Source organism: Leguminivora glycinivorella, chromosome 14 (genome assembly GCF_023078275.1).
Source record: "Leguminivora glycinivorella isolate SPB_JAAS2020 chromosome 14, LegGlyc_1.1, whole genome shotgun sequence".
Taxonomy (NCBI): Eukaryota; Metazoa; Arthropoda; class Insecta; order Lepidoptera; family Tortricidae; genus Leguminivora; species Leguminivora glycinivorella.
This window is the reverse complement of record NC_062984.1, coordinates 13,699,856-13,715,647: the sequence shown is the minus strand read 5'-3', so window position 1 is coordinate 13,715,647 and position 15,792 is coordinate 13,699,856. Positions and strand designations below refer to the sequence as shown.

The 15,792-nt window shown below is 38.5% G+C and overlaps 2 protein-coding genes across 2 annotated transcripts in view; one reads left to right on the top strand and one right to left on the bottom strand.

Annotated features, from left to right (window-relative positions):
* Positions 1–162: 162 nt before the first annotated feature.
* Positions 163–4,274, bottom strand: LOC125233258 (40S ribosomal protein SA). The gene is made up of 7 exons (XM_048139197.1): positions 4,173–4,274; positions 3,873–4,000; positions 3,459–3,692; positions 2,325–2,489; positions 1,971–2,132; positions 863–1,045; positions 163–294 (listed from the first exon to the last, which is right to left on the bottom strand). Exons 2-7 carry the CDS (start codon positions 3,969–3,971, stop codon positions 199–201), a joined length of 939 nt encoding a protein of 312 aa, XP_047995154.1. The 5' UTR covers positions 3,972–4,000; positions 4,173–4,274; the 3' UTR covers positions 163–198.
* A 1,083-nt stretch (positions 4,275–5,357) lies between these two features.
* The window catches only part of LOC125233175 (growth factor receptor-bound protein 2), a 37,278-nt gene continuing 26,843 nt past the window's right edge, over positions 5,358–15,792 (top strand). Inside the window, exons 1-3 of the mRNA XM_048139064.1 lie at positions 5,358–5,653; positions 5,738–5,835; positions 6,611–6,730. Coding sequence (XP_047995021.1) covers positions 5,576–5,653; positions 5,738–5,835; positions 6,611–6,730 — 296 coding nt within the window. The 5' untranslated portion in view covers positions 5,358–5,575. The remainder of the gene's footprint in view (positions 5,654–5,737; positions 5,836–6,610; positions 6,731–15,792) is intronic.

The following is a 15,792-nucleotide window of genomic DNA, read 5'->3' as shown; positions in this document are numbered from 1 at the left end:
ACGCTCATCGCGCCCCGCTCTCAAAACGCTCATGTGTGGCGGAGGCTTAACAGCTCCATTACGGGTATGACCATGTAATGTACCAAAACTTTCGCCTCCACCGACCGTATTTTTTTATACTTTATTTGAAATGTAAGTGGGTTATGTAAATAAAAGATTCAGTTATGTTTGTTGTTTATTCAGCCGATGATGAACCGTTTAGGACGCGGTCCAGTCCTGGCCGGAGCCGCCCCAGGACGGCGCGGCCGCGGGCGCAGCCGCCGGTGCGGCGGGCGCGGCCCACTCGTCTTGTACCTGCAACATTATATTATATTTACATTTTTCATTGCGGATGTGGGACACGGGTGCAACTGTGGTGTGGGAGATTAAATTTTAATTGCTAAGTGGGGCACTAAAACTTTAAAAACTGAGTTTCTTGAGCTCTGCCTACCTCTATAGGAAAAAAACCCCTAAAAAATACAGATAAGAAAATATTTCATAAGATTTTTTAGAAACCCAAACAATTCAAATATAGAATAGTGTACATAGAAAAGTGGAATATAATGCTTTAAGGCATAAATTCTGCTTCCGAGTGAAACAAAAACTTGTGATTGATTGTATGTTGACTTGTATGATTTCATATCATTGTTGTCAATGCTACTATAAAACTATTAAAACTTACTCTTAAGAGAGCCTTTAGTTAATAGCCCGGTCCACACAGCAAGGCTCATCACGAGGCAATTTCCTCGCGTGAAAAATGTGCTATGTAGACGTGCCTTCGGCTCAGGCGGTGCGGGCGTTTTGCTCGGCTGAGGAACCTGCCTGCCTGCGTCTACATTGGCCGTTTGCAGCTTGAGCACATAGAAGTGAAAAAAAAAAATACCTGAGCAGCCCAGTCCTCTTGCGCGGGCGCAGCACCAAAAGCAGGCGCGGCGGCGGCGGCGGCGGCAGCGGCGGCGGCGGCGGCGGGCGCGCTGTCGTCCGCCCACGACGCCACCGGCTCCACCGGCTCCGCCCAGTCCTCGTGCGCCGGCGCCGCCACCTCGGGCTTGGCGGGCACCACGGCCTACGAAACGATATCAACATTCGTGTCATTCAAATTAACAATCTTAACGACACCGAGAACCCGCACGGTGGCCACTCGTTCACTTCTGATGTAGTGCGCTATTTTTTGTCTGGTAGTGCATGTGTGATAGTGATGCATTCCCTTGCCTTGTTCTGTACAGTTAGTGCAAAGTTGAGCCACGGTAACTCTTGATTGTCTTATGTGTAACTTTTTACAAACAAAAATTAGGGAACTAAACAAGTATTATAAGTGAAGCATTTATGATTTGAAACTTCTCATTCTATTGCCACTTGTCTTGCTAAAGACCTTGTCTCTTGCTCATCAGCATCAGCCACAGAGAACCTCCTATAGAGTGGCAGTCTTGTATATTTGGTTCGCGATACGAGTCACCAGTGTTTGGGGTGCGAGGAGCGGGCGGGGAATGTGTTAAGCGCGCTGTGATTGGCCGTTTCAAGGATGGCGGGCAGTCGCGCCAGATGAAAAGGGACAGAAGTATGACTGTCCCTCTACTGACGCGTAAGTGGCCAATGTAAGTTGACCTATGCCGGCTCTGAATAAATTATAAATATGACTTATTTGTGGAATGTAATGCCGTCTGTTTTTAAATTTGAGCTTCTTGTTACCTTTCCACACCATTTCACACTACAGGTGGACATCTTTAAGGCATCAAAATACCCTTTTCCAATTTTTTTGTGCGAAAAACACGCGCTGCTTTCGGGTCTGTTACTTGGTCGATACTGATCGGGCACGGCGAGCGCCCGCGCTTATATCAGTGCAAATACTAGGAAGGCTGGCCACCGCGAGTCGTCTTGTAATAGATGTCTATAGGGGTTGGTCTGTGGCATCAGCTTATGACCACTCATGGCTCATTCAGTATGGACCACGTTCAGTAGACACAACCAAATTATAACAACTAAAGGCTCACCTGTTCCTTAGCCTGTTGCTCCTCCTTGTCGGTCTCTTCAGGGTCCCTGTAGAAGAAGAGATCCACCACAACGTCCCAGCGCTGGTCGCGGGCCAACACGCCGCGAAGGCGGAGCACCTCACGCGCAAGCAGCCACCACATCAGACCGATGGAGTGAGATGACTGAAATTAAATAAAGATCTTTTTTTGGAATGTTCTAAGCATTTCTAGGAGAATCTTTGTATGAAACTTATAGCAAAAAACCACAAAATAAAATAAAAATTATGGGGTGTGTTCCCCTGAGCAAAAGTACTCCTTAGTTAGAAAACCATGTTTGTAAAAATATAAAGCAGACTGTATTCAGAAGTATCTTACCTTGGTGTTGCATGGGATAGCAATGTCAACAAATCGGAGAGGAGAGTCAGTGTTGCAGAAAGCAATGACTGGAATGTTGACATATGAAGCCTCAGTGATGGGCTGGTGGTCCTGGGCGGGATCCAATACAATCAGGAGACGGGGCTCACGGAAAGCAGCTTGGATCTGTTAAACATTATCACTTGTTAGACAAGAGGATAAATGGAAATAATGTGCAATAGGCATTATAGAAAATCAGATAAAGTTTAATCAACCTGCTGATAGCAGTCAGTGGTTCCTTAGTTTGTTATCATCATTTGGTTAAAATGGTGTATTTTACTATTTCATTGATATTAGGTATCACTAATAAGCAGTGATCAGGGATTTGGATGCCACACAGGGTGAATGACCTCAATCATTATGCTAGTATGGATATGCCGCGTCATTCCGGGCTTTATATGGTTAGATAAAGGATAGTTTTTTTTTTATCGTAATTTACCTTTATAATTTTTTTTATATAATGTTGATCAATGTATTGCTATTACGGGTCAATGTTTTAAATGAGACATCAAATCATCAATATTATTACTGCAGAATTAGTTTTTCTTATTTAGTTTATTATAAGCCCCACTTACAATAAAATATCTGATTCAATATAATAAATCACTTCATTATCATCCAAAAAACTAAAAGGCATTTCAGTAGTTTATAAGTGAAGTAGGCTTGATGATGAAGTTGGTACACTGTGGTGGTAAACTGAAGTAGTTACTTCAGTTTCTGCTATTGTCTATTTCACAATTTACACAAGCAACGTTAGTTGCTTACGATCAGGCGATCCGTCTGAGCATTTGTGACATGAAAAAAAATATCACGGGCCAGGCGGCGTATCAATATCACTGTTTCTACTTGACATCCCGCAGTGTGGCATCCAAATCCCCGATCACTGCTAATAAGGTCTTGGAATAACTTTATTTGTTGTAGTTTTACAGTTCACTATTAATGTTCAACAACTGAGTTCACTAACCTCATACTGTCCTTTCGATATTTTTTAATGGCAGTGAAATCAAATTAGTCTCTTGAGTCTCTTTAACTGATGTATCCCTCAGCCAGCTTCATTGCAAACAATAAAATTAAAAGTATGTATTTAAAGATTACCTGATTGGTGAAAGCACCAGGGGTGAAACGTCCAGCAATGGGGGTGGCGCCAGTGTGTGCGGCGAACTTCAAGACAGCGCGCTGTCCGAAGGGACGGGAAGAGATGACGAACACGTCGGCGGGGTTCTCGATGGCGACGACGGCGCGCGCGGCCAGCACTAGCTTCTCCCAAGTGCGGCGCAGGTTGATCACGTGGGTACCATCAGCACGGCGCTTATACACGTATGTTTCCATCTAAAATACACAACACGATAAAATGACGGCACAACTTTTTTGATCACATGTCTAAAGAGTTATAATCTTCAGTTGGGAGAATAGATCGTCAGTATGCATCAGACAAGATATGGAACGGATTCTTATATCATCATGAAAATCGTCAACATGTAAAAAATTATAGGTTATGTAGCGGCTTACCTGGAAGTGTACATTGTCTGCCCCAAGGTGGGTGGTGGCAGCCAACATCTTGGTGACATCCTCCTCGTTGAGGGCCAATACATCTAATCCTCCCGACATCGTTGCGTTTATTTGAGTTACGACTAAACCTGAGGAAAAAAAATTCACGACTCAAAACAAAGACACTTTTTTGGGAATTATACAAAAATCACACCTGAACAAACATTCAACATATACAAGTTTATAATTTTACACACATTTTAGTATTTAAAACGAAAGATTCCTCAAATAATTAAAGATTTATAAAGAAAAATATCTTACGCGTGTAATGCCACTGGGAGCGAATGGACTTAAAAGAACTGTCAAATTTGACAGCTTAGGTATTTAGCCGGCTTCGGTCCGAATTGAACATGTTCGAGGCGGTATGGCCTATGGTCCTAGCCTGTCCAGAAGGACGAAAAAAAAAAAATGAACATGTCCGAATTGAACATGTATAATTCAGTATTGTTTAAAATTGTTTGATTTTTGGTAAATTTATTTATATAAAAATACTAGAAATGTTTATTTTTTTAATATCATTTACCTGCTTTTACTTAAATGTGTACGATATTTTATACCAAGTAACCCAAGTATGATACACGTTTAAAAAAAGTATGGCGTTAGCAATTCACAATTCAATTTTTCTATGGTACGATAAACCAATAAACTTGTCAGGGAGAATTGAAGTATAAGGAGGAACATCTGTCGAAGTAGAAAAGTCGCAAAAATGACCGGCAAGGCCTTGTAATTGCAGTTACAAATCTCTCCGCTTGGAGCGCATGTGTCGCTCAATGATCAGCGATGTGACATGACATTTGACATTCTTTTCTCTAGGCTGATTTCGTCAAACTGACCAAGTCAAGACGTAGCCCCGTGGTAGTGCGCTGGCTTCGTACGCAGATGTTCTCGGGTTCGATTCTGACAGCGATCTTTTTGCTTTTTGTTTTTTTTTTATAAATTAATTTTCTTTTTGTGTATTTTTATTTGTGTTTATTTATTGTTTTATTCAGACAAATGTTAATTTAAGCCCTTTTACATTGTTTGCCCTATGTTAGCATTCTTAGGTAATGTTGTAAGTCTTGCGAATTAAATTTCGCAAAGTAGTAACAAAACAAAATATTTTTGGACATTAAAAAAATAAAAAATAAACAAGAAAAATATTAGTAGAAAAAAATAAAAAAGATCTCATCAGGATTTGAACCCGGGACCTCTTGCTCCGTAGGCGGGGTCACTACCGAGAAGGCTAAGAGATTGTCAAACCCTTATCACCCTGCTATTGCAGCGCCACCTATCTTCTCTTTTATATGTGCACTTCTGATACTTAAAGCTTTCGCTCCTTATATTTCTAATCTCCATAAAACTTGTATTCCTGTAAACTTCTTTAGGCTGACAGAAATAAAAATATTTCATTTGGTTCCATGCTAGGTGTGTTTTTGAAAACTTAAGTTTATTTTGCTGTGGTAACATTAGTTTTTGATGTGTGGCTGTGGGTGAAGATCGAACGAAAGAATAAATAATTTGTTACAAGTATTTGTACAGTAACAAATTATTTTAAATCAGTTTATAAGATAATTTATACATTATGATTACTCTACTGCCTTGACCCCAAGTACTGTGAAAATAGCGTATACTTTGTGAGTTATTTTGGTAATCGGTGACATTTCAGTGAAGTGCCTAATTTGATCATGGAGGCTATAGCAAAACACGATTTCACTGCTACCGCTGATGATGAACTGAGTTTTAGGAAAAACCAGGTCCTAAAAGTAAGTTTTCAATATGATAACCTAGTTTCCGAGTTGTTATGTAAAGTACCGACGCAGATTCTATCTAGAACTTGGTTCTTTCAGATACTAAATATGGAGGAAGACATGAATTGGTACAGGGCAGAATTAGACGGCAGAGAAGGACTAATACCTAGCAACTATATTCAAATGAAAAATCACAGGTTCGTAGACTGTTTCAAAGCTCATCCACTTATACACTTGCATGAATTTCACTTTTTGTATTGTTACAAAATTCCCATACAATTTCTCAGCCTACTGTAACTATAGGCTTGATTTAGTTTCTAGAAACATTTGCAGCATACATACATTACTTTGTATTTGCTGCGAGATAAAAAGTAAATGCTGGTTGACAGAACATTTACCTTTTGATACCAATATGGTTATGATTGTCATCTGAAATTGTTTTTTTTTTATCTATAAACAAACATTATTTAGCTTGTAGGTGACTAAAACATATACATAGGCCTGTATACTATTGTCTTTGAAATGTTTTATTCAGACAAATCAAAATTTATTAATTTTATTGAATGGTGTGTTCTGAGGGTGCCTAATCAGTCTTAACTTATCTCAAAATGATGGAACTATTTTCTTTGAAATGGTATTTTTTGAGCCAGACAACACAGTGGTATATTATTTGTCTTATTATCAATACTTTGATACAAAATCATTTTCCTCTTTCATATAGAAATTTCTGGAAACACTTGTAGCATTGAAATTTGTTTATATATAAAAGAATTTAACAAAATTAATACTGGCACATCTACATTAGTAGTAAGCATGAGGAGTTATGTTGATATAAATTATAGTTAAAGGTATCTCATAATTATCATTTTAGTTATGTTACATGCCAGCAATATACATAATGTCATTTATGTATGGGAATAAGTAACAGCAATGTGTAAAGAGCTATACCTTCATCAATTTGATATATTCCAGTTGGTATTACGGAAGGATCACAAGAGCAGATGCCGAGAGACTATTAGCAAATAAGCCAGAAGGTGGATTTCTTATAAGGATCAGTGAATCAAGCCCTGGGGATTTCTCCTTATCTGTCAAGTAAGTACCGTTGTTATGCTTGTTGGATAATGTAATAATTCTTGTAGCCTGTTTCCTGTAGCCATCTTAGGATGGGCTGTAGATGCTGCCATCTGTCCCTTCTTGGTGTTACCATATTTTGTCCTATTTTGAACACGGGCCAGAGAGGGTTTACTCTGTTACAACAGTAATGACCGGAAAAGCTTTTGAGTTAATCTCAAGACATTAGTTATCATTATCACCCATGAAATAGACTTTTGGTCCATCTGTAATTAATTTAATTTGCAGGCAAGATACTGTGGCACTCCTCCATTGTAAGGCCTACAGGTGTAGGCATGCTAACAATTTATTTTAAAATGAATAAGAACACTCCCGACTAACTCAGCTTTCAGACAAAAAAACTAAATCAAAATTGGTTCATCCATTCGAGAGCTACAATGCCACAGACAGACACACACACACAGACAGACAAACAGACAGACATACACACAGACAGACACGTCAAACTTATAACACCCTGTTGTTTTTGCGTTGGGGGTTAACTGGCTATTTAGGAGATTCTCAAGTTTTAACCAACTAAGACACAAGGGTCAATGAACTCTACTGGTTGAAACATGTAGCTTTCTAGGGCTACTACAGATATACTAATAGTTTCCACCTGGTAGGGTTGCATGGCATAGCATGAAAGTAGTTGTATACAGGTAATGTTGTTGTTGTGTACAGTTGCTTGTATACATTTGATAGGACATAGTCCGAACCTGAAACAGGATGTAAAACTGACTAGGGCACCAATATAATAAAGTGTTAGAAACAATGTTGATAAACTTGTTATAGCTATATTTAACTAACAACTGCCACTTTTTGATCTTTACCAGTCAAGTAAAAGAATAAAGTCATTGACCCTAAAAACATTCATTCAAAGCCCTTTCAACCTTTTAGGTAGTTTTTTTTATCTACAATTATTTTGAGAAACAGTGACTTCATTGATACTAAACATTGTTAGTAGGTCAATTAATGAGTCAAGTCAGTCCAGTTAACAGTTACTATATGTCATCCTTATCAATAATGATTCTAGGACCTTTACACAAGTTATTTTGTTGTTAAACAATATCATGCTAGATAATGTTTTACCATTGTGGGTATTTAGATTATTATGAATATAGCTTTGTTGTCTATGTTTCATACTATTGTCCACTGCAGGTAGACCATACAAACAACAATCCACACTTTACTAATTAGGTTTACTAATGGCCAATCAAGAGTGTTGCAATTGTACATGACTATATTCCTTATCATTAATTGTAATTGTGCTAGTAAATGATTTCCTTGTATATTTCCCAGTGTCAAAGATTTGTTGAGTTTCTAAAGTCAGTAGCAAATTGAGAACAATTAAGCCCTGGATGACACCTGGTTTACTACGTTGTGTTCGAAATCGCAATCGCCTATATAAACTGAGTAAAAGAGATCCCAATAATCATATAGCAAAACTTACATATACTCGCTATAGAAATTTTTGCACGAATTTACTAAAAAAGGTTAAACAATCGTATGAGCGAATGGAGTTTGAAAAAGCGAAGAACAGCCCGAAGGATACTTGGAAGCTTATTAAAAATATAGCTAGACCTGACAATAAAAATTCCGCTACAGATAAACTCTTGTTCGTAAGTGATAATCCAAAATATTCGGTAAACTTAGTAAATGACTATTTTAGTAATATCGGAAAAAACCTGGCGTCAAAGTGTATTACACAGTCCAACCATGGTGTGGGTCCACTTCAGCAGGGCTCTTATCGAACAAATTCAATGGCTTTAATTGAAACAGATAACGAAGAGGTTGAAAGAATTACCATGGGGCTTCGAAATTGTGCTTTGGGCTGGGATGGAATATCAGCATCTTTGCTTAAGGCCGCACGTCACGTTCTTGTGCCAATTATGACACATATATTTAACCTTTGCCTGTCGTCGGGTACGTTCCCTCAGGTATTTAAAAGAGCTCTTGTACATCCTATTCATAAGGGTGGGGACAGAGACAGTGTCAGTAATTACAGACCTATTTCCGTACTGACAACACTTTCCAAAATTTTTGAAAAAATTCTTAACTCTCGTTTAATTAACTACTTGGATAAAAATGCAATACTTTCTAATAACCAATTTGGCTTTAGGAGCGGGAAGTCTACAGAAGATGCTGTTTTGTCCCTCTCAAACTCAATCATCAGCAATCTTAACTCTAAGCTTAAAACCATAGGAATTTTCTTAGACCTCTCCAAGGCTTTTGACACTGTTTCTGTCCCAATTCTGCTGACAAAGCTGGAACGTATTGGAGTAAGAGGACTTGTACATGATATATTTAAAAGTTATCTTAGTTATCGAACGCAACAAGTCCGTATAGGCAATCATTGTAGTGATGAGGTCACTCTATCATTTGGGGTTCCTCAAGGTAGCGTTCTCGGGCCAACCTTATTTTTAGTATATGTGAATGATCTGTGCAACCTAGCTATCAATAATGTCAAAGTTTTTGCCTATGCTGATGACACGGCACTTCTCATACAAGCACCAACCTGGGAGGAAGCACGCCTTCTCGCTGAGTCAACGTTAAGCGTAGTTATGCAATGGCTAGCAGCCAACTCGTTGACACTCAACGTTAGTAAAACTACATTTATGACGTTTGCCCCTAGAGCGTCTTCCTTGCCCCCTTCCACTCTGTCTATCTACGCCCATAATTGTAACATCAATAGTATTCCATGCGACTGCACTGAACTTACGTATTCCCGTTGTGTTAAGTATCTTGGTGTTACTATAGACTCGTTCATGACTTGGAATGCACAGGTAGAGGCTGTTGTCGGCCGGATTAGAAAATTAATTTACGTTTTCAAGACTCTCAGAACTGTTGCTGACTGCTCAACCCTTAAAACCGTGTACTTTTCGCTGGCTCAGTCCATACTAACATATTGCGTTACGGCTTGGGGTGGGTCAGGAAAAACTAGCCTTCTTAGATTGGAGAGAGCTCAAAGAGCTATACTTAAAGTTATGTTTTGTAAACCGATTTGGTTCCCTACTTCCGATCTATACTCTACAGCTAAGGTCTTAACAGTTAGACAACTATTTATTTTAAAAATTATTCTACGCAAACACCTTGATCTACCTTTTATTAACGACTCTACCAAACGACGACGGGTAGGCCGCATCTGCAAACTTAAATTTACACGTATTGCTCTCGTCAGGCGTCAATATGATTACCTCTCAGCGAAATTGTACAACAAATTAAATAGTCTGTTAAACATTTACCCATTATCATACAGGGAATGTAAAATAAAAATCTCTAAATTCTTAGCAAATCTTGATTATAATGAGACCGAAACACTGTTTAATGATACTCTTTGAAATATAAAAGTGTATAGAGACTAATAGAGCACTTCATAAACTAACCTACCATATATTAATTTACAATAAAAAAAAAAAAAATTAAAATAAATTGAATTGAATAATAAATTACTAATATAATCTTAAACTAACATAATTATAATTACTATAATTAAGTTTGGCAATGTATCGTATAATGTATCAATCATTAATTATTTAATGTCACAATACAGAACATAACCCTCTTGTCCCGAGGTGGGCGTAAGAGCTGCGACACAGTTTTACACTAATGCAGCTGCTTACGATCTTGTTGATTTTGTGTATGTATGCTTTTTATGTTCAATAAATCTTTGAAATAAATCTTTGAAAGCCTCATGTTATCCTCTTCATGAAACACGTTATTCCCCTGACGTAACGTAAATGTCCCAGTGCTTGACTATGTATAGCCAGGACACAGAATTATAGTTAAGCCAGAATGAGTAGTTAGGTCAAAAAGTATGTCCACATGAGAGGGCATTGTTTTGGCTGGTGTCCCTCTCTCACTTACTGACAATGTCAACATTATTCAGTGACGTCATCACTGTCATAAATTGGGGATACCAGTCAATTTTCAAAGTTACTACCAAATCTACTAATACCCAATTGAAGATATTTTTTCATTATACAAATCTTTGATTTATTGGCATCAAAATCATTACATTATAATTATTTGCCAATTCTTTAAAATATATCGAAACCCTATTTTGAATATAACACTAAAATAATATAAGAAGTTATAAAGTCAGGTAATATACAGATAAAAATACTACTACTATGTTAACCTCATTAACACTGGCCACACGTGCGAGAGGGATACCAGGCCAAACAATGCCCTCTCATGTGGACCGTTTTCGCTAGTCTGATCTGATCACCTTTCTGTCTCAGTGATAAGGTTCAATTTAGTATGGCAAAAATGTGATTGCGCTGTCCCCTGTAAAGGTCTTTGAGCCAGGAATACACAAAGTGTAAGGCCTGAGTGGACGCTCGGAGCGGGGCGGGCGAGCGTGCGTCTAGCGTCGTACGCAGCGGCGACTCAGGACACTTGTATGAGCTTCATTTTTTTGACATGCACGCCGCACGCTCCGCCCTGCTGCACGCCCAATATGAGAATGCGTAAGTAAGCGACAATATGTCCCACGATATTTGGCGCTGGTACTGTCTGGCGATGGATGAGGTTCGAAGTCTGACTTCGCTCGACATGTCTGGCAACATCGTGCTTCACGTGTTGCCAGTAAGTGTCAGATAGCGTTGGTGTTGGTTGACTTAGGTACTGTCCTGGTGATAGAGGTGGCAACCACTATAACTAGTGTGTTCAATATTGATGGATTCAATAGCTGTCAATCACTACGTGGGTTTTCCATTCGTGACCCACGACGTGAGTGCAGAACACAGGGCCAATCGTGAACGTCGATAGTTAAAAATTGTTAGATGCTTCACTCGATTATGCTTGAGCTAAGAGGGCAGATTTTTTAACCCCTTGAATGCTGGATGGCGAAGGATTTAATCGTATCCCAGTCGTCAGACGATCGCGATTATTTGAGCGAAACTTAGCTTTACGGTGTTCCGCATAAGCCTATTGCATTGAGAAATCTGGCTGCTGTCGTTGGCGTCCACGGCTTTTCGATGACGTGGGTAATTGGGTATACCATCTTCGTCATCGACCTTTACGAAATTTAAGAAAAAAGTACAGATCGCATGTTCTCACTGTTCAGGCAATTTATTTTGAAGTATCAGATTTCATAGTAGCCGGTACCGGACAGACGCACTCAACTCGAGTGCAGAATTTGTATAGAAATTCTGTTGCCGGTCCCATATATTTTGCATCTCGAGTTACAGTGCCTGTACCGGCCCTTTTTTTGACGGAGTGGGAATGTAGTTACGCACGATGTGTGGAACTCGCCGTTTCTTTCCCCTCCCCTAACGAGAGGGGGGAAACTTGGCCCTACCCACTAAACCCACTCCGGCGTTTCATCCTCTTTGCGCCTGTACCGGCCCTGCCCGGCTGACAACGTACGCTCTGACAAGTTTGGAGTAGCTGATATCCGTAGACCGCAGATACCTGCGATAATCATCAGACAGGGCTCTTAGGCCATTGATGTGCTAATAACGTCACTAGGTTAACACTAAAAAAAAACCAAACGCGAGCCCTTCTGTCACTGTTATATTTATTTAGGTGATCAGAAATATGATCACACAGATTTATGATTTCACTCCTACACAGGCATGGGAAGTATACTAAAAAATGTTTTCTTTTATAGTTGAAGTTATTTTTAAATCTAGTATATATTACAGACTATCCTAGGTTATTTTACGCCAAATCTAACACGGTAAACATTTTCTGCCTCTGTTTGACTTGGCACATAAAAAAGCACGCTATCCGAGTGAGTCACCGATGCAAGCAGTCGCTGAGGCAGCTTTATTTTATTTTTCGATATCTCTCGGCCTCTGTATTGTATTAGTCATGATAATGAGTTGCTCGTATCACTTGTATGATTCTAGCGATCCATGCTAATATTACTATATAATATATATACATAATATTGTAAATGGGAAAATGTGTATGTCTGTTTGTTTGTCCGTCTTTCGCGGCAAAACAGAGCGACGAATTGACGTGAATTTTTAAGTGGAGATAGTTGAAGAGCGACATAGGTTTTTTTTTTGTCTCCTAACCTCCCAAGTCCCTAAAATGGGGGGTGGACTTTCGAATTTAACGAATTTGGAATTTAAAATTCAAAAGTTAGTATTTTTATATTTTGTCTCCGATAAAAGAAATAAACTTAAACGTACCTAAGCCATGAAATAACCCTTCTTTTTGATAATGCTATTATTAAAGAAGGGACGAAGAAAATAAGTACCTGTTTCTTCATTTCGTCGAGCAATAAATTTAGTAAGTACTGCTAATTTGTAAATAATCGCTTAGATAAAAACATTGATTTCGAATCGAACCATATTTCTCGCTCCTACATTTTCATTCATTCCTATTCATTTTTTCGCGACGCTTCGATCAAATATCTACTCTTTTTTTCTGTCGTTTCACTTAAACCTGTCCGACGAAAATCATGAGTCAGCCTACGTAAGGAGATCATACGAAACTCGTTTACTACATATTCCTAATATAGATAGGGCCTATGTCAGTATTAGTCATGTCATTGATCGTGTTTATTGCTCATTAGCACATTGACGAGGAATTCTGGCGATAAGTGATAATGTTTAATGTACAGTCAGATTTCTATGCAGGGGGTCAGGTCAGGTCAGATATCTCCGTACTGACTGTAGTTTCAATGTTTGTTTTAGTGTTAGTTATTTCATAACTCGACTTTACTATCTCACTCGACCCTCGAATAAAGGAAAATGTATTCTGGACGACCGGTCCGGCTCAGTCGGTAGTGACCCTGCCTGCTGAGCCGCGGTCCTGTGGGTTCGAATCCCGGTAAGGGCATTTATTTGTGTGATGAGCACAGATATTTGTTCCTGAGTCATGGGTGTTTTCTATGTATATAAGTATGTATTTATCTATTTAAGTATGTATACCGTCGCTTAGCACCCATAGTACAAGCTTTGCTTAGTTTGGGGCTAAGGTTGATCTGTGTAAGGTGTCCCCAATATTTATTATTTATTAGTATCTGTGTGTCAACTGAAAGGTGCGTACGTGTACTCAAACACGTAAGGTTGTCTGTCACTGTCACTGTGTGATTGTTGTATTGAACAACTTCATCAAACTTTAGTACTTTCCGCTCTCCAAGGTCGTAATAGAATAGGGTAGGAACTGCGAATTTGAATGTTCCCATACTCATGTGTCGCTTCTAATCTTCTGTTTCCTTGAAATTGTTAAAATTACAAGACCGTTTATCTTGAAAAACAATCTTATGTAAATACTAGCTTTTACCCGCGGCTTCGCCCGCGTAATAAAAGTATTCATTAAGATTTTCATTTGGATCCTTAGGTTTCTCTGTAGGTATATTTATCTGCGATTATTTCGATTGCACATAATACTTTTGCTTGCAATGATTGTAGAAATATTACACATCGACCACAGCGTAGGTAATTCTATATACGCTGGGGAAACCTTTATAAACATCCCACATAGCCCGTATTTCGACACTATGATCGGTGGGTAAAAAGTACTTTTTTCTATTATCCCTTAAAAAATTTTACATTTTGCTTATACTTATCGCAAACGTAATCTTCAAGCAAGCAAACAACGATCGTCTTAGAGCACATTGATTGTAAGAGACCGCCGACCGATTATCCGTATCCCTCTAACGATACCCATATTATCCGTATCCGTATCGCTATCGCTATCGCTATCCCTATCCCTGTCCCTATCCCAATCCCTATCCCTATCCGTTATCAAGATGTTCAATGATTTCTTATCAAGTGCTAAAATATAAAGTTTCATGGTTTTATCTTTTAAAATTAAGAAATCCCATACAAACTTTCAACCTCTTTTTCAACCCCTTCATCCCTTTTTTTCGAAATAAAAAGTAGCCTATGTTCTGTCTCAGGGACTAAAGATTGTCTGTTCCAAATTTCATCAAAATCGGTTGCGTGGTTTAAGCGGGAAAGCGTAACAGACAGACAGACAGAGTTACTTTCGCATTTATAATATTAGTATGGATAGTATGGATTAGTATGGATAATAATATGCGGTAACTATTTAGTTGTAATTGACCTTTAGACGAAGAACGGAAACCACATAAGAAACTTTTTTATAAATCTCGTAATTCCTGGAGTGAGTGTTTCGCGCATTGTTCATAATTCTCAATTGACTGCAACGGAAAAAACAATTTGTTTACTGTTTGAACACACTGAATTAAGACCCCTTATTCCTTAGAGCGCTCATCAATTTCACGAAACGGCCATCGATAGATGGCGTTGGCGCTCGGTACGCGAGCACCGGCAAATCAACGCGCGTTTCAACGCAGACACGAATAATCTTGATAGTTTTGAATTAAATTGCTAATAACATAATTTTCAATTTTATATGGGGACTCTTTATTTAATTTCATATTCATGGTATGGTAGTAGTAAATAAGGTATATGAATGTAGTAAAAGTATAGTATTAGTCTACATGTACATATATAAATTCAGGTTTCCTAATTGATTGATTCAACAACCAACACCGCTGAGCCGAAACTACGAAAGCTAGAAAGTCGAAATTTGTATAGATTGCATTAACAAAATTTCGAAGAGATAAGAATCGATTATGAAAATTTACACCCCTAGTAGAGGGAAAAAGGGGGTGAAAGTTTGTAGCGGGATCAATTTGTTTTTTTTTTATTAGGAAAATTTTAGTTAGGAACTTGAAATTAGAGAATAGTTTAATAGTGATTTCTGTTTTTTAGGGTTCCGTAGTCAACTAGGAACTCTTATAGTTTCGCCATGTCTGTCTGTCCGTCCGTCCGTCCGTCCGCGGATAATCTCAGTAGCCGTAAGCAATAGAAAGCTGAAATTTAGTAACAATATGTATATCAATCACGTCAACAAAGTGCAAAAATAAAAATGGAAAAAAATGTTTTATTAGGGTACCCCCCCCCTACATGTAAAGTGGGGGCTGATTTTTTTTTCATTCCAACCCCAACGTGTGATATATTTTTGGATAGGTATTTAAAAATGAATAAGGGTTTACTAAGAGTTTTGAATGATTCACGGTTATTTTCATTAGACTTATATTGACCGGGATA

Excerpts from the sequence above, each read along its gene's own strand:
- LOC125233258 (XM_048139197.1), bottom strand. The coding sequence starts at position 3,971 with ATGTCGGGAGGATTAGATGTATTGGCCCTCAACGAGGAGGATGTCACC. Across the intron at positions 2,133-2,324 it reads CTATCCCATGCAACACCAAG|TCATCTCACTCCATCGGTCT; the intron begins GTAAGATACTTC and ends ATTTAATTTCAG. Across the intron at positions 295-862 it reads AAGAGGACTGGGCTGCTCAG|GTACAAGACGAGTGGGCCGC; the intron begins GTATTTTTTTTT and ends ATAATGTTGCAG.